Source organism: Ranitomeya variabilis, chromosome 7 (genome assembly GCF_051348905.1).
Source record: "Ranitomeya variabilis isolate aRanVar5 chromosome 7, aRanVar5.hap1, whole genome shotgun sequence".
NCBI classification, from domain to species: Eukaryota; Metazoa; Chordata; class Amphibia; order Anura; family Dendrobatidae; genus Ranitomeya; species Ranitomeya variabilis.
This window is the reverse complement of record NC_135238.1, coordinates 212,886,502-212,909,660: the sequence shown is the minus strand read 5'-3', so window position 1 is coordinate 212,909,660 and position 23,159 is coordinate 212,886,502. Positions and strand designations below refer to the sequence as shown.

At 41.5% G+C, this 23,159-nt stretch overlaps 1 protein-coding gene across 1 annotated transcript in view; it reads right to left on the bottom strand.

Annotated features, from left to right (window-relative positions):
* Positions 1 to 23,159, bottom strand: part of FAP (fibroblast activation protein alpha) — a 114,250-nt gene that overhangs the window by 78,511 nt on the left and 12,580 nt on the right. Inside the window, exons 3-4 of the mRNA XM_077272828.1 lie at positions 12,299 to 12,397; positions 42 to 136 (exon numbers count right to left, since the gene is read on the bottom strand). Of these exons, the coding sequence (XP_077128943.1) occupies positions 42 to 136; positions 12,299 to 12,397 (194 nt within the window). The remainder of the gene's footprint in view (positions 1 to 41; positions 137 to 12,298; positions 12,398 to 23,159) is intronic.

Genomic DNA, 23,159 nt, shown 5'->3' with positions numbered 1-23,159 from the left:
GAACAGTAATCCATTAATCCGTATATTGGCTTGGTACTTACAAATGTTGTATTCTTCAAAATTGTGGATGTCCTACCGGTGTCCATATTAAAAACTAGGACATTTCCATCTTCATTTCTGTGAATATATTCATTTTCTGTATAAAACACAAGGTCAATTTTATAATAAAAACATAAACAAAATACAGCTTTTACATTTTCTTCTATAGCCAATAGAGGTGTACACACACACAGCGATTACATGCACAGGCATAAAACACATAGCATCGCTGATTCTTACCTGGATAATATGGTTTAATTTTCAAGTCCATGTTATGGACATAAAGCCCAAACCTTCCGTATTTCTATTGGACTATGCGGATTGTTGTGGTTTTAAAAGAAACAGTCATTTTTATAAAAATACATTTTACACAGGATGATCGTCATAAGAGAATTATTCATACGAGCACTAAAATTCTGTAATTGTGCAGTGTTAACATGCCCAGCAATCAAACAATAAAATGCTCATTTAATCCAGGCATAAAACATATATACAATACATAAATATATACAGGGGCATAATGATCGTGGTCGCAGAGGTCGCGATCACGACAGGGCCCATGCGGGTGAGGGACCGACAGACACTAGGTCCGTGCACTGCAATACAAGTGGCCAGACGATCAGAAGAGCAGCTGATGGTGGCGTGCACGTGACTGTGGCACATGGCAGTCACACGATGCGCTCCCGTCACTTGCATGCTGAAGTCAGCAGCCGGATTCAAAAGAGAACACGGGGCCGCGGGGGAGCGGAGGGGAGGTGAGTAGAATCATTTTGTTTTCTATGCATTAAGGAACAGCGGCAGGATGGGAGATATATACCAAGATGGGGAACATACATACCTGGATTGGAGAGATATATATATACGAGGATGGGCGATATATATACCAGGATGGGGCAAGGAAGGGGATCACTTATACCATGATGGAGGACATGTGTATAAAGCAGGATGGGGCCAGGATGAGGTTTTGAGCAGGGGGGTTGGACCAGATGACCCAGAAGGTCCCTTCCAACTCTACCATTCAATGATTCTATGGTTCTATATATATACCAGCATGGAGGCCATATGCATATACAGCTCTGGCAAAAATTAAGAGACCACCACATCAAAACCCTGTCACGGGCAGCCCGATCTCCAGACCTGAACCCCACTGAAAACCTCCTGAATGTAATCAAGAGGATGATGGATAGTCACAAGCCATCAAACAAAGAAGAACTGGTTACATTTTTGTGCCAGAAGCAGTGTGAAAGACTGGTGGAAAGCATGCCAAGACACATGAAAGCTGGGATTAAAAATCATGGTTATTCCACAAAATATTGATTTCTGAACTCTTCTTGAGTTAAAACATTAGTATTGTTGTTTCAAAATGATTATGAACTTGTTTTTTTTGCATTATTTGAGGTCTGAAAGCACTGGGTTGTTTGTTTTTATTTTGACCATTTCTCCTTTTCGGAAAAAAAATACAAAATGTATTGCTTGGAAATTTGGAGACATGTCAGACGTTCATAGAATGAAAGAACAATTGACATTTTACTCAAAAATATACCTATAAAGAGAAAAATCAGACAAACTCAACATTTTGCAGTGGTCTCTTAATTTTTGCCAGAGCTGTATACCAGGATGGGGCCAGGATGGAGGACATATATACTAGTATAGACCCAGGATGGGGGACATATATACCAGGATGGAGCCCAAGGTAAGGGACATCTATATATATAATTGTCTAGGGTCCATTTCCGTCTGTTTGTCTGTTTGTCTGTAACGGAAATCCCGCGTCGCTGATTGGTCGCACCCAGCCGGCCGTGACCAATCAGCGACAGGCTTTACTATTGATGTTGCCTATGCAGCATCAATAGTAAAAAGATATAATTTTAAAAATAATAAAAAAATAAAAAATTGTGCTATTCTCACCTTCCGGCGGCCCCCGAAGCCTTCCCCATCCTCACGATGCTCTCGGCAGCTCTGTTCCCAGTAATGCTTTGCGAAATGACCCCAGATGATGTAGGATCACGCGAGACTGCTACGTCATCACGGGTTATTGCCACAAAGCATCACTGGGAATGGACCTGGCGAGAGCATCGCTAACTCCTTGGCTGGATCCGGAGGCCGCCGGAAGGTGAGTATATAACTATTTTTTATTTAATTATTTTTTTAACAGGGATATGGTGCCCACACTGCTATATACTACAAGGGCTGTGCTATATACTACGTGGCTGCTATATACTATGTGACTGTGCTATACACTACGTGGGCTGTGCCTGTGCTATATACTACATGGCTGTGCTATATACTATGTGGCTGTGCTATATACTACGTGCACTGTGCCATATAATATGTGGATTGTGCTATATACTACGTGGACTGTGCTATATACTACATGGACTGTACTATATACTACCTGGATTGTGCTATATACTACGTGGACTGTGCTATATACTACGTGGACTGTACTATATACTACGTGGATTGTGCTATATACTACATGGACTGTGCTATATACTACGTGGACTGTGCTATATACTATGTGGGCTGTGTTATATACTATGTGGCTGCTATATACTACGTGGCTTTGCTATACACTACATGGGCTGTGCCTGTGCTATATACTACATGGCTGTGCTATATACTATGTGGCTGTGCTATATACTACATGGACTGTACTATATACTACACGCATTGTGCTTTATACCACGTGGACTGTGCTATATACTATGTGTCTGTTTTATATACTATGTGGACTGTACTATATACTATGTGGATTGTGCTATATACTACGTCGACTGTGCTATATACTACATGGCTGTTATATACTACGTCAACTGTACTATATACTATGTGGATTGTATTATATACTATGTGGACTGTACTATATACGTGGGCTGTGTTACATACTACGTGGGCTGTGTTATATGCTATGTGGGCTGTGTTAGATAATACATGGCTGTGCTATATACTACGTGGCTGTGCTATATGCTATGTGGGCTGTGTTATATGCTACGTGGCTGTGTTATATACTATGTGGGCTTTTATATGCTATGTGGCTGTGCTATATGCTACGTGGCTGTGCTATATGCTCTGTGGCTGTGCTATATACTACTTGGGCTGTTATATGCTACATGGGCTATGTTATATACTACGTGGCTGTGCTATATGCTACATTGCTGTGCTATATACTACGTGGCTGTGCTATATGCTACGTGGCTGTGCCATATAGTACGTGGCTGTGCTATATACTACGTGGCTGTGTTATATACTTCGTGGCTGTGCTATATACTACGTGGGCTGTTATATGCTACGTGGCTGTGCTATATGCTATGTCGCTGTGTTATATGCTACATGGCTGCACTATATACTACGTGGCTGTGATATATGCTACGTGGCTGTGCTATATACTACGTGGCTGTGCTATATACTACGTGGCTGTGTTATATACTACGTGGCTGTGCTATATACTATGTGGGCCGTTATATGCTACGTGGCTGTGCTACATACTGTGTGGCTATGTTGTATATTACGTGGCTGTACTATATGCTATGTGGGCTGTGTTATATGCTACGTGGCTGTGCTATATACTACATGACTGTGCTATATACTATGTGGCTGTGCTATATACTATGTGGCTGTGTTATATACTACGTGGCTGTGCTATATACTACGTGGGCTTTTATATGCTACGTGGCTGTGCTATATGCTATGTGGCTGTGTTATATACTGTGTGGCTGTGCTATATGCTACATGGGCTGTGCTATATGCTACGTGGGCTGTTATATGCTACGTTTACGTTTACCAAATAAGTTCTGTCATACATATTCTAGAATACCTGATGCATTAGAATCGGGCCACCATCTAGTTACTACATAATGGGAAGGGGTGCAACCTGTTTGATCTTATAGGATTTAGAATGCTACAAGGGCCCATACATCTGATCAACATGCTGAGGAGGGAATCAACCTTGTGCCGGGGTCTATCAGACTCTAGTTACGCCACTGTATATATTATGTGTACGCAGGAGAGGAAATTAACATTTGATTACACCTTCATCGTGATTATTGTTACATGAAAATCAATGAATGCAGATAGACTTCTTATATCATCGCTCGGCGCCTATTTGGGTATGTGTCAACTGCCCCTGTTACTTCGCCAATCATCTCTGACACTATGATGGATTGATCATTGTACAGTCAAAGGGTGAAATTAGGGAACCTCCTTGATCCTGCTAACCAGAGGGACTGTGGTAGCTCGAATTGAGTTTTGGTATTGTTTACATGCAGTTTATTTTTTTATTTTAGGCTTTTGCAGATAACTACTATAGAAATTAAAGTTTGCAAATTCTGATGCTGAAATGATTTCTGTAAAGTATCATTAATGATTTATTGTGATCTCATTGGTCCTGAATGTGAACTTTGTATGTATAGAGCAGAGGGATTAGGAGGGGGTGCTGCGTCCATTTACCTAGAGAATATAGACTATTACAAAATGTTTATCAAAATGTGGTGCTGAAGGAATTCCACATATTTAAAGAATTCAATTACTGATCACCAAATGCAATTTCAACGTTTTCTTTAAAAAAAAAAATAATTTCTTATGTAGCTCCTCACCTTGAAAAGTGCGCAGACACTATCCATGAGTAATTTACAGAATATTTTTTCCATATAGCAGATACATAAAGCTGGTCATACATATCATAGTTTTGGAAGAATCAGACTTCTATCTAATGTGTTAGGGGTCTCTTGACTCTCCTGCTACATCAGATGTTAGGAAAAGAAGGATAGTGCACGTAGTATTTTACCATACCATTTCCTTTATACCCAACTGGAGAAAACAGCCGCCAGACACTTCACCTCTTTCTTTTTCTACATTGAAATAACAGGTATATTTGGGCCGGCATGCATGTTTATAGTGATGGAGTAGTTCCATGGAGTATCTCCTAGCCCTGAGCTTAGACTGTCCTGAAGCATATTACTCTATGAAATGGGCGCTCATGTGTTTCATCGGGGAGAGAGGAGAAAGCCAATGCCAGAGTCCTCTGCCAACAGTGTATAATTCCAAAAAACAAAAGAATCTGGCTTTGGAATTCCAAAAAACGATCCTTTTCTCAGTGACATCATCTGTTGAGAGAGAGTTGGGAGGCCCCCATGCACATCAGATGGTTGCACATTCCAGCCAATATTGGCTTCTTCAGATGACTTTCATCACATGTATATGGGGGCCATAACTGCTCAGTTCACATGGGCTGCATTATTGTGATTGGTGACCCCACAATAAAAGTATCAAGAATTAAGGCAGCATGTCATTCAATAAAACTTATTTATTTATTCCATGTGCAAAGAAAGCTACATTTTGGCTCTAATACTGAGCCTTTCTGCGAATAGAGAAATAGAAGAGATAGTAGATAAGTAGACAGACAGACAGACATACAGAAAGATAGAAGCTGGTCTGGCTTTAGGCCATGTGCACACGCTCAGGATTGTTAGCGTTTTTTTCGCGTTTTTTCGCTATAAAAACGTGATAAAAACGCGAAAAAAAACGCTTACATAAGCCTCCTATTATTTACAGGGTATTCCGCATTTTTGGTGCAAATGTTGCGATTTTTTCCGCGAAAAAATCGCATAGCGGAAAAAAAAGCAACATGTTCATTAAAAATGCGGAATTGCAGGGATTCCGCACACCTAGGGGACCATTGATCTGCTTACTTCCCGCACGGGGCTGTGCACACCATGCGGGAAGTAAGCAGATTATATGCGGTTGGTACCCAGGGTGGAGGAGAGGAGACTCTCCTCCACGCACTGGGCACCATATAAGTGGTCAAAAAATAAGAAATAAAATAATAAACAGTCCTATACTCACCCTCGATGTCTTGCCGCCTCCTCGCACGCTGCCGTTCGGTTTCTGTACCTGGTGTGCGCTGAAGGACCTCGCCGAATGACGTCACTGTCCTGTGATTGGTCGTGAGCGGTCATGTGACCGCTCACGTGACCGTGACGTCACGGGAGGTCCTGTGCGCACAGACCAGCTATACGGAACGGACGCCGGTGAGATGTCTGGGTGAGTATAAGCATTTTTTTATTTTTTTTATTATTTTTAAACATTCTATCTTTTACTATAGATGCTGCATAGGCTGCATCTATAGTAAAAAGTTGGTCACACTTGTCAAACGCTATGTTTGACAAGTGTGACCAACCTGTCAGTCAGTTTTCCAAGCGATGCTACAGATCGCAGGGAAAACTTTAGCATTCTGCAAGCTAATTACGCTTGCAGAATGCTAAAAAAAACGCGAAAAAAACGGAAAAAAAACGCAAAAAAAAAAATGCGGATTTCTTGCAGAAAATTTCCGGTTTTCTTCAGGAATTTTCTGCAAGAAATCCGCAACGTGTGCACATACCCTTAGAGTCCAGCTTCTTAGTCCACACTCCAGGAGATCTGCAACCTCCATACACCCAGCAATGTGTGAGACAAACATCTTTCAATTTACCCAGTGAATCACACCCAGGGGTGGAGATATGGTGTGCAGCCATTCAGCGGCTCATAATCAACCTGTCATAGCCGATTAACCCCTTTTAGACCTATATGCACTAAAGCATTACTTTCGGATTATCTCCCATCCACTATGTGTCTAACAGCCACAGGATGCTCCTATATAGAACAGGATGCTCCACTTTGTGTATCTCTTGAGAAGGAATGGCTCCTGAATCAACTTCTGAGGAGTCCGTTTGGAGTACAAATTCCTTCTTTAAGTTGGGGACTAGCTGCTCACACAGAGCCACTTTCAGTTCTTGAAAGGCCATCTCCGCCTGCGACGTCCATTTGGCCATGACAGATTTTGTCCACTTAAGGAGGTCGGTCAGGGGTGCAGCCAACATGGCAAAGTTTGGAATGAATGAACTTCCTCTAGTACTCCACGATTCCTAGAAAGGCCCTAACTTGCTCTTTGGTTTCAGCCAAATCTGGATTGCGTCCATCTTATTGATCTGTGGTTTGATTTTGCCTTTACCTACTACATATGCAAGATATTTGGCCTCTTCCTTCCCCATGGCACATTTTTTTGGTTTCAAAGAGTACCCACCTTTCCCGATGGTATCGTCCAGGTATGGGCAGTGTAATTCTTATGGGGTGCAAGGATCCGGTCCATGGCCCTCTGGAAGGGGGCCAGAGCTCCCTGCAGTTCAAATGGCATCTGGACATATTGGAAGCATCTGTCGGGCTTACAGAAAGCAATCTTTTCCTTGGCTTCTTGTGATATGGGGATTTGCCAGTATCCCTTTGTTAGATCCAAGGTAGCTACGGTATGTACCTTGCCAGCCCAAGTCTTTCGATCAGCTTATCGACACGCAGCATCGGATATACAATGAAGTTGGAGACTTCATTCAGCTTCCCATAATCAATGCAGAATCTCCATTCTCCATTGGTTTTTGGACCAAAGACAGTCGGGCTAGACCACCTGCTCTTAGATTCCTCAATGACCCCAAGAGTCAGCATACGCTTTACTTCATTGGAGATCTGTTCTCGGCTGGCCTCTGGAATTTGGTAGGGTTTAGAATTTATCTGCACATGGGGTTCTGTCAGAACCTCTTGTTCTATAACATCTGTATACCCCGGAAAATCTGAGAACAGGTCCTGGTTCTGCTGCAGCAATTCCCGACATTACTGTTTTTGGGCCTTCTACAGTGTTTCGGCTATTGTTACATCCTCAATGCCTCCTTCTGGCTTAACCAGCAAAAATAGAGTTTCAAAGGGGTCCCTCTCTTGCCCTGCCTTGATGAGTAGCGGCACGAGAGAATTTTGGAAGTGAGAGGTGGAAGCGGTTAACTGGCAGGTGGGACAGGACTTGCAATACTTTAGGATTTCCCTGTGACATCTGGGCCAATAGAACTACTGCATGACCTGTTCTTGAATTTTGTCCATCCCCAGGTAGCCACCCAAGACATGTGAATGGGCCATGTTCAACACCCTCTGTCTATAGGGTCCTGGAACCAACAATTGCTCCACTATCTCCTCCCTCAGCTTAGTAACCCAGTAAAATAGGTCCCCATTCAACATGAAATAGGGAAACCTGGTGTCAGCCCCCGAGTCTTGTTTATAATGATTACCTTACAGAACGCTTCTTTTAGAGTTAGGGCCCTATGTTGGGGGGACCCAAAGTTTTCTCTGGTCACCCCCATCTCAGAAATGTTTGCCTCAGTGGATACAACTTCCTCGTCTTTCCTCATTAGACAGAAGTAAAACCCGTCAGACCCTGGAGTTGGTGAGACTTCTTTAGGGCCAACCCATTTCTCATCCAAGCAATCGAGATCTCCGCACCTGCATCACAAACAACACAGAAACCCAGCCTACAGTAATTCAGTAAATTCTAAGCCTCCACCCTCTGATGGGATCCCCAGTATGGAGTGGGTTGTCTTCCCTAGGAATCGTTGACTCCCTGATACCTTTCAACCAGTCCGACTAAGTCATCGGCATTCCAGGTATCTCCCTGGGCAACCCAAGTCTGCATTGGTAAGCTGCTGGTCCAAAACGTTCACTCTTCCATACTGCAAGCAGAGGTAACTTAGTCTTTGCAGCATCAGAGGAGCACAGAGCCATCTCCAGGCAGCTTCAGAGCAAGGCTTGCAAACTGCATAACAAAGAGGTTACATGCACTGTTTTCCTTGTCTCAGAAACTGACCACTGCTGATAAACTCTAGTGGTGACTGGTATAACCTATGCAATGAGAAGTACACAATGGAATTAAAAATTCCTCCAGTTTTGAGAATGGAGATTGTTTTTAATAAGATGTAAATTCAATTGTAAATTTGCTTCTTTTTAAAAGCACTATGCAATTTTACCCATGTATGATGACAAGAAAACCATTTTAAAAGAAAGCCTCCACTAGCCTATATTCACTGCTAAAAAAATAAAGGGAACACTAAAATACCACATCCTAGATATCACTGAATGAAATATTCCAGTTATAAATCTTTATTCATTGCATAGTTGAATGTGTTGAGAACAATAAAACCTAAAAATGATCAACGAAAATCACAACAAATATCCCACGGAGGTCTGGAGTTGGAATGATGCTCAAAATCAAAGTGGAAAATGAAGTTACAGGCCGATCCAACTTCAGTGGAAATGCCTCAAGACAAGGAAATGATGCTCAGTAGTGTGTGTGGCCTCCACATGCCTGTATGATCTCCCTACAATGCCTGGGCATGCTCCTGATGAGGTGGCAGATGGTCTCCTGAGAGATCTCCTCCCAGACCTGGACTAAAGCATCAGCCAACTCCTGGACAGTCTGTGGTGCAACGTGACATTGGTGGATGGTGCGAGACATGATGTCCCAGATGTGATCAATCGGATTCAGGTCTGGAGAACGGGTGGGCCAGTCCATAGTTTCAATGCCTTCATCTTGCAGGAACTGTTGACACACTCCAGCCACATGAGGTCTGGCATTGTCCTGCATTAGGAGGAACTCAGGGCCAACCGCACCAGCATATGGTCTCACAAGGGGTCTGAGGATTTCATCTCGGTACCTAATGGCAGTCAGGCTACCTCTGGCGAGCACATGGAGGGATGTGCGGCCCTCCAAAGAAATGCCACCCCACACCATACTGACCCATTGCCAAACTGTTCATGCTCAAGGATGTTGCAGGCAGTAGATCACTCTCCACGGCGTCTCCAGACTTTGTCACGTATGTCACATGTGTTCAGTGTGAACCTGCTTTCATCTGTGAAGAGCACAGGGCGCCAGTGGTGAATATACCAATCCTGGTGTTCTGTGGCAAATGTCAAGCGTTCTGCACAGTGTTGGGCTGTGAGCACAACCCCCATCTGTGGGCGTCGGGTACTCAGACCATCCTCATGGAGTCGGTTTCTAACTGTTTGTGCAGACACATGCACATTTGTGGCCTGCTGGAGGTCATTTTGAAGGGCTCTGGCAGTGCTCCTCCTGTTCCTCCTTGCACAAAGGCTGATGTAGCAGTCCTGCTGCTGGGTTGTTGCCCTCCTATGGCCCCCTCCATGTCTCCTGGTGTACAGGTCTGTCTCCTGGTAGCGCCTCCAGCCTCTGGACACTACGCTGACAGACACAGCAAACCTTCTTGCCACAGCTCACATAGATGTGCCATCCTGGATGAGCTGCACTACCTGAGCCACTTGTGTGGGTTGTAAAGTCCGTCTCATGCTACCACGAGTGTGAAAGCACAACCAACATTCAAAAGTGACCAAAACATCAGCCAGAAAGCATTGGTACTGAGATGTGGTCTGTAGTCCCCACCTGCAGAACCACTCATTTATTGAGTGTGTCTTGATAATTGCCAATAATTTCCATCTGTTGTCTGTTCCATTTGCACAACAGCGTGTGAAATTGATTGTGAATCTGTGTTGCTTCCTAAGTGGACAGTTTGATTTCACAGAAGTTTGATATACTTGGAGTTATAGTCTGTTGTTTAAGTGTTCCCTTTATTTTTTTGACCAGTGTATTTTATATTCCAATGTCTGGCTGGAATGAGGCTGGTGCCAACCACCGTAAGCTGGCATTTCTACTGTATAGTCGGATACCATATTTTCAGGAATTCCACTAGAAGCTGCACCTGCTGCTTGTCCTTTGCATTGTCGTAAACTGGGTCCTGTAAAAATATCTATTAATATCTATATAAATAATGAATTTTTGGAGATTTGTTCTCATTAGGGTAGCTATTAACAGCATGATAAAAATGCTCTTTACTGGAGAAAATCCCAAAACGGAATGTCCAAAACGTGAGCAAGAGAGGGAACATTCCCAAACTGCTTCAATTATTATGTAAAGGTTTGGTCGCAATATCCAATATTTATCTTCAGCCTCAAGAACAGATGTAAAGTCTTAGTTTGGCTCCATGCCAGGTAAATTACCACATGTGCTAACTGCACTAAAACATATGTATTTACTTAGGAAATGTCTATAATGTAGATTAATAACTGGAGAGATACTTCTGGAAGGGCATGTTCATCTATTTATTAGCACCTAGTTTATCAAACTGAACATCTGTTATTGTCAGAAATCTGCAAAAATAAATTTGAACATAATCCAGGATTATAAAAGATAACAGTTTACATTTTACTAAGATCTCAATAATCTCTCCTGTTGTCTTCACTTACTTTATATGAGCCATAGATAGATAACAACATGTTGCAGACGGAGATATAGATAGATGGATAGATGATAGATAGATAGATAGATAGATAGATAGATAGATAGATAGAGAGATAGATAGATAGGTAGATAGGTAGGTGACATAACTAGAATCCTCTTGGCCCCAATGCTAAATTTGGACCTGGGCCCCCACCTACAGGAAGGTTGGTCAGATGACCCTTTCCATGAATAATGTCCCCGACCTTGGCCCTTTCCCAGAATAATGTCCATCATCCTGGGCCCTTTACCGGAATAATGTCCCTCATCATGGGCCCCTTCCAGGAATGTCCACCATCCTGGGCCACTATAATGTTTGCCATCACATAATAATGTACCCCGTCCTGGGCCCCATCCTGGTAAAATTTCCCCCATCTTGGGCCATTTCCTGGTATAATTTTCCCCATCATGTACTAATGTCCAACGTCCTGGGCCCTTTATTTAACAATCTCCCCCATCCTGGGCCCCTTCCTATAATAATGTCCTCAATTCTGGGCAACTTCCAGTAATAATGTTCCATCCAGGCCCTTTCCAGTAAAAATGTCCCCTATCCTGGGCCACTTCCATTTTTCTCCAGCACATTTTAAAAAGAAACAAGTGTTTTTTCTTACCTTCCCCCGCTCCCAAAACGTGCAGCATCCTCCTCTATAGCCGGAGCAGAGGCCGGCAGCCGACTTCGGTGTTCCCGCACAGGTAGACATCACTGTCATGGGAAGCAGACGTCGCAGTCGCATCCTGTGATCATTACGCTCCTGATGGGACCCAATTTGGGTCCATAGAGAACCCCCACTCTTCTTTATATAGTAGACCTCAGCTCATTGTCCGGGGGTTTGCACCCAATACTGCAATATTCCAAAACACCAAAGCAGCACCAATCTACCAATGTGGGTGCAAACCTCCATATCCACTGGCAATTAAACCCCACAATATAAGCAGCAAAATGGAGACAGAACATCCTTTAATAAAACGTAGAAACATATTTATTCCATGTGCAAGGTATGCAACGTTTCGGCTCTAACACTGAACCGTTCTCAGAATAGAGAACAAGAGGCGATAGTGGACAGACAGACACACAGACAGCAAACATAGACAATAGCTAACGATAGTAAAACTACTTTTTACCTGAAATCCATGTATGATAATATTGTTGGGTGTAAAATGTACTGTTGAACACATCTTCAAACGTAAATGTGCGGAGGCCATCTTCTCTCTTCGCAGGGCCTTGGAATACATTATGTATATTTTAGTCAAACTCATTACAGTCTTCATAAAGAAACATTATTATTCATATTATTATTTCTATCACATATTTGTCCACTGTTCGGAACACCAAAGATGCTCCCGTACCACCTGTGAGTCAATGTCCCACCCTCTAATGTGTAACTGTCACCTATGCCTTTAGTACAATCAGCTTCAATTACAATTATGGACAAACAGTTCCACAATATCTTTTACTCTTTCTTTTTCAACTAGAAAAAAGTCACTATCACATAAAGTCTACTATATTTAGTGTATGATTCTATAATGGTTGGTTTAAAAAGAAAGAGTTAATAGAAGCATTGTGGTGAGGGGATACTCTTTCAGGCAAGCATTGCCCTGTAAACTCCCTAATAGCAAGTTTCTGTAACAAGATTCTGTGTGTCATGCACTATACAGTGGGGGAAATAAGTATTTGATCCCTTCCAGGTTTTGTACGTTTGCCCACTGACAAAAATATGAACAGTCTATAATTTTAAGGGTAGGTTCATTTTAACATCGAGACATAAAATATCAGAAACAAAATCAGAAAATCACATTGTATAAATTATATAATTTGCATTTGGCAGTGAGAAATAAGTATTTGATCCCTCTGGCAAACAAGACTTAATACTGGGTGGAAAAACCCTTGTTGGCAAACACAGCAGTCAGATGTTTTTTGTAGTTGATGATGAGATCAATTGACAGTCATTTTGTATTTCTTCCATTTTCTTACTATTGCATAGTTGTCTCCTTCTCACCCAGTGTCTTACATATGGTTTTGTAGCCAATTCCAGCTTTGTGCAGGTCTATGATCTAATCCCTGACATCCTTATAAAGCTCTTTGGTCTTGCCCATGTTGTAGAGGTTAGTCTGACTGACTAGTTGAGTCTGTGGACAGGAGTCTTTTATAAAGGTGACTATGTAAGACAGCTGTCTTTAATGCAGAGCTGATTAAGGGCGTCTAACTTGTCTATAGGAGATAGAACTCTTAATGGTTGGTAGGGGATCAAATACTTATTTCACACTACAAAATGCAAATAAATGTACTGTATATAATTTATGCAATGTGATTTTCTTGATTTTATTTTTGATATTCTATCTCACAATGTTAAAATTAGCCTACCTTTAAAATTATAGACTGTTCATGTCTTTGTCAGTGGGCAACAAATGGAATAACCCACACCATGTTACATCCATTAGCATCTCAGGGCAGCAATAACTCTAACTACATGGGAAAAAAAGTATAATAAAATAAAATAATAAAATAAAATATATCAGTCTCTGTGCAATGTGTCAGAATAAATTAGCATCAATTATTAATTTTGTATAATTTGGGTCATTTCTACTGATGAACGAGCATGCTCGATAAGGTGTTAACCGAGTATGTGCGTGTCCTAATTGAGAATTTTTGGCGTACTTGAAAAAAATCTCAGTCGCCACGGCTGCATGTCTCGCGGCTGTTCGATGTAGGCAATCCCGGCATGTGTGGCGGCTGTCAAACAGCTGTGAGATAGACATGCAGCCGCGGAGACTCAAGCATTTTTTTTTCAAGGACACCGAAAATACTCAGTTAGGACTTGAAAATACTTAGATAGTTCCTTATCCGAGCATGCTCGTTCATCAGTAGTAATTTCTTTTGCCACATTTACATTATAAATCATTTAAATGCAGGAAGAGTAAATTATTATGAAATATATTTTGCAACTTTTTTATACTTAGGTAAACAGGCAGGAAAGAAATGAAAAAATAAAAAAGGTTTGGAAAATATGTTTTAAAGCGTCTGATTTTCCATTCGCAAGACAATAATTTAAGAACATAACGTATCAGATGATAAAATCTACAGCAGCAGGTGAAGCAGAACATGGAGAGATATTTTTTTTCCGCTTGAGCGTCTTCTGTACAGACACTATTACAAACTTGTATGACTTCTTAAGAGTTCAATCTCTGTGCTTAGGAAAAAAAAAAATTCAAGAAAAATAATCTTCAGTATCAAGCCTTCATTCTCGGGTATCATCTCAGACTAACACCAATAGAAATAATTTTATATCTGGCATTTGTTCAATTTTACTATTAGTGGCAATTAATTAAATGTTCCATATTGCTCTTTTTTTCATGTGACTGTCCATCAGTAAAGGTGGTGAAAAGGCCCATCTGCTAACCATCAGAAAGTGAAATATTAGGGTTGGCTATGTAAAAAAAAAACGATGCTATAAAATGTAGGCACTGGCCATCTGGGTGGCAGGAGTTTTGTTCCTGTCAACTGCAAGGGAACAAACTGCATATGGAACGTGTATTCGTCTGCAGACATGAAAACAGAAAAACAACATTATGAGTTATGTATACTGCTCCCTACAATATCAACATTTTTTTGCTCGGAGAGAAAATTATTTAACGGTTTTAGAATTAACTTGTATATAGGAAGACGCATCATATTTATTCACGTTTATACTTAAGAAACTGTATTTAAGAAAGCTAAAGAAACAAGTGTATAACAAGTGGTTCTTCTCAGTGACATATGCTGCAGGTTCTGCTATGCAAAGAACCCAAACCACTTTCTTGAGCTCTGAGCAGATCCATGTACTTAGGGGGGTACATTGAATATCTAAGGTCCAAATTAGGCACACCCATGGACAATATATTTAAAGGGCATCTGTCAGTAGGATCACCACTCCTAAGCCGTCTATATGAGCATGCAGGTCATACAAAGTTGAATAAAATGATACACTGATATCTGCTATCCGATGTCTTATTCCAGAGACATCAACGTTTTTCTTAATATGTAAAGGAGCTGTTAAGATCTATGGGCCGGACATAGGTCTCCCTGAAAATTGGCCTCCCGAGCATATTTTAAAGGAAAGGGGATGTTACCAGTATGAGACATGTAGATCAGGAGAGCAGACTGTCAGTTATTACATGTCTCACACTGTACTCCGGTTTTGTCCCACACTCCAAAGACATACAAATATGGAGTTTAGATCATGAGCCCCAATGCGGACAGTGATGATGTGACACGGGTTTACCACGACAGAGAGGAGACAGAAGACTGCAGCGTCTGATTTCTCCTACTCCTGCACTGATTAGAAGCACTTCACCTTCCTATAAAATGGTGCAGGTTTGTTTTATCAGTGCAGGGGTTATTCTGCTCAGCTGAGAACTCCTGGAAACTTTCCTGCATTAAGGCTCAGCTGTTCACTATTCAACACTCCCATCTCCTTTATAACCTGGGCCCTGGCAAGCACTCATTGTCAGAGTTCGCTGATGCTGCATGGCTCGAGGATGTTGGTTGGTGGTTGTTATTTGAGAAGGTGTTTGGTAGATTTATCTTTGACTGTTGCTAGGTTTTGGGTGTGTGCTAATTCCCCTTTTTCTCCTACTTTGGTTTTACCTCATCCTCCATTCTGCGGTGTATACTTCTGTTGTTTGTGTGAGTATATTTGTATGATTGCTATTTTCCTTTATCCCTGTTCGCTCTACCTTGTTAGTCTGATTAGTGTAATACAATAAACTACTACTCCCCTCTTCCCTGAGTGGGGAAAAGGTACAGACTGAGGGTGGATTCAGGAGCTAAGGTGTGGTACGTGGCCCCAGCATTTTTACCATCAGAAGTAATCCGGGGAATAGGGCGAGCTAGGGCGCCCAAGCATTAGGGACAGGGAATGAGCTTCTGGTCCTGGGACACCTGACTACAGAGTCATGACATGATGATTACTGTAAAGTGTATGTACGGTAAGTAGTATAAGACTGTTTAATTTGACTTAGGAATCAGTGATTTGTTTGCTAAATTTGCACATAGTTTGTAGAAAAGCATAGAGTCACTATGGCTTTGAACTTCCTCCATCTAACACTATATGGTGCCTCCTGGTGTCTCCAAAATTCACTGTACAAGACTGCAGTATTTGAGAAAGCGTGGCACATATTTTTTTCTGTTGTATTCCATATGAATGCATCAGAAATAACCTTTTTGCACCTTCTTATTAAATAACATTTATATGAAGATGTAAGGGTTTGGAATGGTGCCAGCTATACCATAGCTCAGAACAACCGAAGCTTGTATGGTGCCATAATATAACTGTGTGTATGAACCCATGCGAATAATGGGACAGTAAATGATTATCCAATGTTATTCTATGGACTGGTAGTTCTGTCAATTTGTCAACCAGTCCTCCCTTCTCCTTCTCAGAGGAGAAACATCTCCTCTACACATGTGCAGTATAGTATAGACCTTTGCAGAATTACTCTTATCACCTGTACCATCTTTATCTGGGATTTTCCAAAATATTACATTTTTATAAAGTCTTATTTTAAGTTTTCTATGCAATGTGATACCTTTGCCTTATATTTTCCTGAAATCTAGCTTCTTCCTGCATGAACTTTGATGGGAACGTTCACCGTCATGTGTCACCGCGGTAAATATTTGCTTCGAAATGGATATTTATTTACATACAGCTTCTTCACACTTAATCTGCCTGACAGCTTCCTTTGGCATTAGTACTAACAGTGACCAGTGTCAATAGTGAAGCTGACATGTGTACTGTGCTGTAAGTAATAGTCACTCTGGAGCAGAAGTATACGGCCACATGTACGTCTGATCCAGGAAAGGAGATAAAAGCCTCTTTAGATTTGTCACCAATCACGCTTGCTTGCCTCCGCACAATGGAAAAAAAGACATGCCTTATCTGCTGAAAACGAGATTTTTAGGGTTTATCAATCAGGGACAATTATTAAGTAGATTGCATCATCATAATTATAGACTTATAAAGCATAGTAGGGGTTATGCTGATGCAAGCAGGAGCAGATTGTGCATAATAAAATCCATGGTGGACCTTAGGTTAACTGGTGCCGTGTTCCACACCTTCTCTGGATCACCCTCAATGGTGCACCATATAGTAATATAATCATTGATTGTACCGGTTCCCAAATATGATCATCTTTGGTTGGGTTCAGATACGTGCTGTGCTCTCCATTTTGGATGTTTCCTGCAGAATCACCAAAAAACAGGATTCTGATGGATACCCTGACATAGCCATTCACTATTAAGACGCAGACAAAGTCATTTCGGTGTCCATCTTTTCTATGACTCTGCAGACTATATTTTATGTTGGTTCTGGTCTAAAGACAAATACTGCCAGGATGGAGGCCAGACAGACTCCAAAGTGACTTATGATAGTGAGTGGCTACATCGTAGTACCTGTTGGAATTCTTTTTTTAGTGGATTCCAATGGAAACCCCAAGAGAGATCTCATCAGTAAGCATTATATACGGTGCCTTGCGAAAGTATTCGGCCCCCTTGAACTTTTCAACCTTTTCCCACATATCATGCTTCAAACATAAAGATACCAAATGTAAATTTTTGGTGAAGAATCAACAACAAGTGGAACACAATTGTAAAGTTGAACGAAATGTATTGGTTATTTTAAATTTTTGTGGAAATTCAAAAATTAAAAAGTGGGGCGTGAAATGTTATTCGGCCCTTTTACTTTCAGTGCAGCAAACTCACTCCAGAAGTTCATTGTGGATCTCTGAATGATCCAATGTTGTCCTAAATGCCTAATGATGATAAATATAATCCACCTGTGTGTATAACTGCACCTGCTCTGTGATAGTCTCAGGGTTCTGTTTGAGGCACAGAGAGCATCAAGAAGACCAAGAAACACAACACACCTTCTCATTAAAAGATTTTTCTGTATTTTCATGACTATGAAAATTGTACATTCACACTGAAGGCATCAAAACTATGAATTAAAACATGTGGAATTATATACTTAACAAAAAAGTGTGAAATAACTGAAATTATGTCTTATATTCTAGGTTCTTCAAAGTAGCCACCTTGTGCTTTGATGACCGCTGTGCACACTCTTGGCATTCTCTTGATGAGCTTCAAGAGGTAGTCACCGGAAATGGTTTTCACTTCACAGGTGTGCCCTGTCAGGTTTAATAAGTGGGATTTCTTGCCTTATAAATGGTGTTGGGACCATCAGTTGTGTTGTGCAGAAGTCTGGTGGATACACAGCTGATAGTCCGACTGAGTAGCCTGTTAGAATTTGTATTATGGCAAGAAAAAAGCAGCTAAGTAAAGAAAAATGAGTGGCCATCATTACTTTAAGAAATGAAGGTCAGTCAGTCTGAAAAATTGGGAAATCTTTGAAGTGTCCCAAAATTCAGTGGCAAAAACCATCAAGCGCTACAAAGAAACTGGCTCACACGAGGACCGCCCCAGGAAAGGAAGACCAAGAGTCACCTCTGCTTCTGTGGATAAGTTTATCCGAGTCACCAGCCTCAGAAATCGCAAGTTAACAGCAGCTCAGATTAGAGACCAGGTCAATGCCACACAGAGTTTTAGCAGCAGACACATCTCTACAACATCTGTTAAGAGGAGAGTTTGTGCAGCAGGCCTTCCTGGTAAAATAGCTGCTAGGAAACCACTGCTAAGGACAGGCAACAAGCAGAAGAGACTTGTTTGGGCTAAAGAACACAAGGAATGGACATTAGACCAGTGGAAATCTGTGCTTTGGTCTGATGAGTCCAAATTTGAGATCTTTGGTTCCAAACACCGTGTCTTTGTGCGACGCAGAAAAGGTGAACGGATGACTCTACATGCCTGGTTCCCACCGTGAAGCATGGAGGAGGAGGTGTTATGGTGTGGGGGTGCTTTGCTGGTGACACTGTTGGGGATTTATTCAAAATTGAAGGCATACTGAACCAGCATGGCTACCACAGCATCTTGCAGCGGCATGCTATTCCATCCTTTTTGCGTTTAGTTGGACCATCATTTATTTTTCAACATGACAATGACCCCCAAACACACCTCCAGGCTGTGGAAGGGCTATTTGACCAAGAAGGAGAGTGATGGGGTGCTACACCAGATGACCTGGCCTCCATAGTCACCAGACCTGAAACCAATCGAGATGGTTTGGGGTGAGCTGGACCGCAGAGTGAAGACAAAAGGGCCAACAAGTGCTAAGCATCTCTGGGAATTCCTTCAAGATTGTTGGAAGACCATTCCCGGTGACTACCTCTTGAAGCTCATCAAGAGAATGCCAAGAGTGTGCAAAGCAGTCATCAAAGCAAAAGGTGGCTACTTTGAAGAACCTAGAATATAAGACATAATTCCAGTTGTTTCACACTTTTTTGTTAAGTATATAATCCCACATGTGTTAATTCATAGTTTTGATGCCTTCAGTGTGAATTTACAATTTTCATAGTCATGAAAATACAGAAAAATCTTTAAATGAGAAGGTGTGTCCAAACTTTTGGTCTGTACTGTACATCCTCTTTTTGTTGACAAGTCATGATTAAGAGGAGTATGACAGTGAATAATGACGTGAGGCTCAGAAATTGTGACTATGCTTCTATTAATTCCTGTATTTTAATTAGTAATGAAGTGTGACTATCTAAAAGCCTTAAAACCTGATGCCAAACCAGCCACAATTATAGAAATGTTACTTATTCACAATAAGACATTACTCAGCATTCCAATTTTGCAGATCAGTCAATGACCTAAGAATAGGTCATCTCTACGGTAGGTGGTTCGATACCCAGCATAAACCAAACCAGTACATACTTGGTGAACTTTTTATTTGCAGATGATACTACACTCTGGAAGGTAATCAACACAGAGAAGGATAATTTAATATTACAGAGGGATTTATATCAGCTGGAAGCTGGGGCTGAGAAACAGCAAATGAGGTTTAATGTAGATAAATGTAAGGTCATGAACGTGGGCCAAGGAAATAAAATGTACAATTATGTACTAAATGATAAAACATGGGGTAAATCTGTCAATGTAAAAGACTTGGGCGTATGGGTGGACAGAAAACTCAGTGTTAGTTACCAGTGTCAGGCAGCTGCTGCCAAGGCAAATACAACAATGGGATGGTTTATAAGAGGCAGAAATGCTCATCACAAGAGCGTACAGTAGCTTTGCCTCCATGCAAGTCACTAGTGCGACCACACTTAGAATACTGTGTACAGTTTTGGTCTTCAGTGTATAAGAAGGACACAGCTGAACTAGAGTGGGTGCAGAGAAAAGCGACCGAGGTTATTAATGGAGTAGGTGGACTGCAATATCAAGACAGGTTATCAAACTTGAGGTTATTCAGTGTTGAAAAATAAAAACTTTGGGCCATTTTATTACAATGTGTACTAATGGGCTGTAAGTCAGACACTGTGCACTACCTGTGTGTGACCAGTGCGCTATACAAGCCTCCGTGTGTGCAAATTTGATGCTAAGCAATCGCCCCTTCCATGAACTGTTAGGTTGTGAGCGGCTGTCTCATCAGTATTCCGCACCTGTGTTGCCGCCATCTTTATGATATGGGTTTGATGGATCCTTGTAGTGCATTAGCTCTGAGACCAGGGCAGGTAAGCACTGCTGCCCTTTTTTTGCCATGTTAAGTCTTGAATTTTGGGGGGAATTCTAATTCCTCTTATTGTGGCTTTGCTTTTAATTTTACAATGTATAAACATATGAACGGACAGCACAGAGATCTGTGTAATGATCTTTTTACATTTAGGCCTGTGACAGTGACATAAGGAATCCTCTATGTCTAGCGGACAAAAAATGTCATCATAATCATAGATGAAGATTCTTTACAGTAAGAGCAGTGAGATTATGGAATTTTCTGTAAAGGGGGTCTGGATGCCTTTCTTGAAAAGTATAACATTACGTTACAGGTTATGGATACTAGATTCTGTAATGGGATGTTGATCCAGGGAACTAGTCTACTTGTCATATGTGGAGACGGGAAGAATTTCTTCCAATATATTGGGCAATTAGCATCTGCCTCATGGGCTTTATACTTTCCTCTAGATAAACACGATAGGTTGAACTTGATGGCCTTATTGTATGTCTACTTTCAGCCTTAAAAACTATGAAACTATTTTTGGTGTCCTTCCATCGACTGAAATTTACGATGTGATATACTTTCTGTGTATCTAAAATTTATGGCACAATTAATTATGTGAAATTAATGAAGTTGCCGAACCCAAACACCAAATTACCCACAATTATACTACAGCCCTGTGTAATTATCAACACTAACATTTTTCTGGACTCACTAAAGTCGCAAACCAATTTATCATCTGTCTCATCTCTGCCAGTAAGTGTTCATGTAGATATCCTACTAGATGGCTAATAAGTCTCAGTGCAGATAGCGTCTGAGCCTATATCTGAAAGTCGGCACAGTCTTGATGGATGCCGTGGTATCGGTCCATCATAGGGACACTTTGCAAAATAACCTATACCGCTAATTTAATTTTGCATGGAGTGTCAGGGAATCTCCCAAAAATTAAAGAACTGTCGGCCTCCGAACACACAAGGATAGTCCACCTTAAAGGCTGCACTTGTGACCAGGTGAAGCTGCCTGCATACGTCTTGACCCTTTAACCCCCGAAGCTTTTTTCTGTTTTGCGTTTTCGTTTTTCGCTCCCCTTGTTTTTCGCTCCCCTTGTTTTTCGCCCCCCTTGTTTTTCGCCCCCCTCCTTCCCAGAGCCATAACTTTTTTTATTTTTCTGTCAATATGGGCCATGTGAGGGCTTAATTTTTGCGGGATGAGTTGTACTTTTGAACAACACCATTGATTTTATCATGTCATGTACTAGAAAACAGGAAAAAAATTCCAAGTGCGGTGAAATTGCAAAAAAAGTGCAATCACACACTTGTTTTTTTTTTTTTTTTTTTAGTAGGTTCACTAAATGCTAAAACTGACCTGCCATTATAATTCTCCAGGTCATTATGAGTTCATAGATACCAAACATGTCTAATGTCTAGATTGATAGATCGGGTGATTCTGAACGGTAGATACCAAATATGTGATTGTTTGATATTATTTTTATTGTTTTATTTTGAATGGGGCAAAAGGGAGGTGATTTGAACTTTCATATTTTTAAAAATTTTAAATATTTTGAAAACATTTTCTTTTTACTTTTTGCATGATTCAATTGTCTCCATGGGAGACTAGAATCTGCCACAAACCGATCGGCTCTGCTACATAGAGACGATGATCAGATCGCCTCTATATAGCAGATTTACTCACTTGCTATGAGCGCCGACCACTGGGTGGTGCTCACAGCAATTTGGCACTGACAGCCATAGACGTCTCCAGGAGACCTCTGGTTGTCATGCCAACACACGCGATCACGTGACGGGGGTCACCGGTGGGCGTATTTCTGACTTGACTGCCGGAAGCGCTTGTTAAATACTGCTGCCAGCATTTGACAGGGGCATTTAACAGGTTAATAGCCGCGGGTGGATGGCGATTCCACCCGTGGCTATTGCGGGCATATGTTAGCTGTTCGAAACATCTGACATGTCCCGGGAAAGATGTGGGCTCAACGCCGGAGCCGACATCAGAGGGAGGGAGTTTGACATCGGCATACTATTACGCTCGATGTCGGAAAGGGCATGCTAAGACTGCCATATAAATCGCATTGCAATCCTCGGACTGGCCGTCAGCTCTCCTGACCTTAGCGTAACAGCCTGTATTTCTATGAAGCTGTCACCCTCAGGTCAGGAGAGCTGACGTCCAGTCTGAGGATTGCAATGCGATCTTCACACGAATAATACAGAAGTCTGACTGCACCCTAACCAGAAAGCTTTTCTGTCCTATATAACACATTATTTACTGGCAAAGGGTACTCAGAACAGGCCTCATTTATCACAAAAAGCAGGCCTCGCTGCCTATAGCAACCAATCACGTTGCAGCTTGTATTTCACTAGAGCGGTTTATAAAGTGTAAGCTGAGCT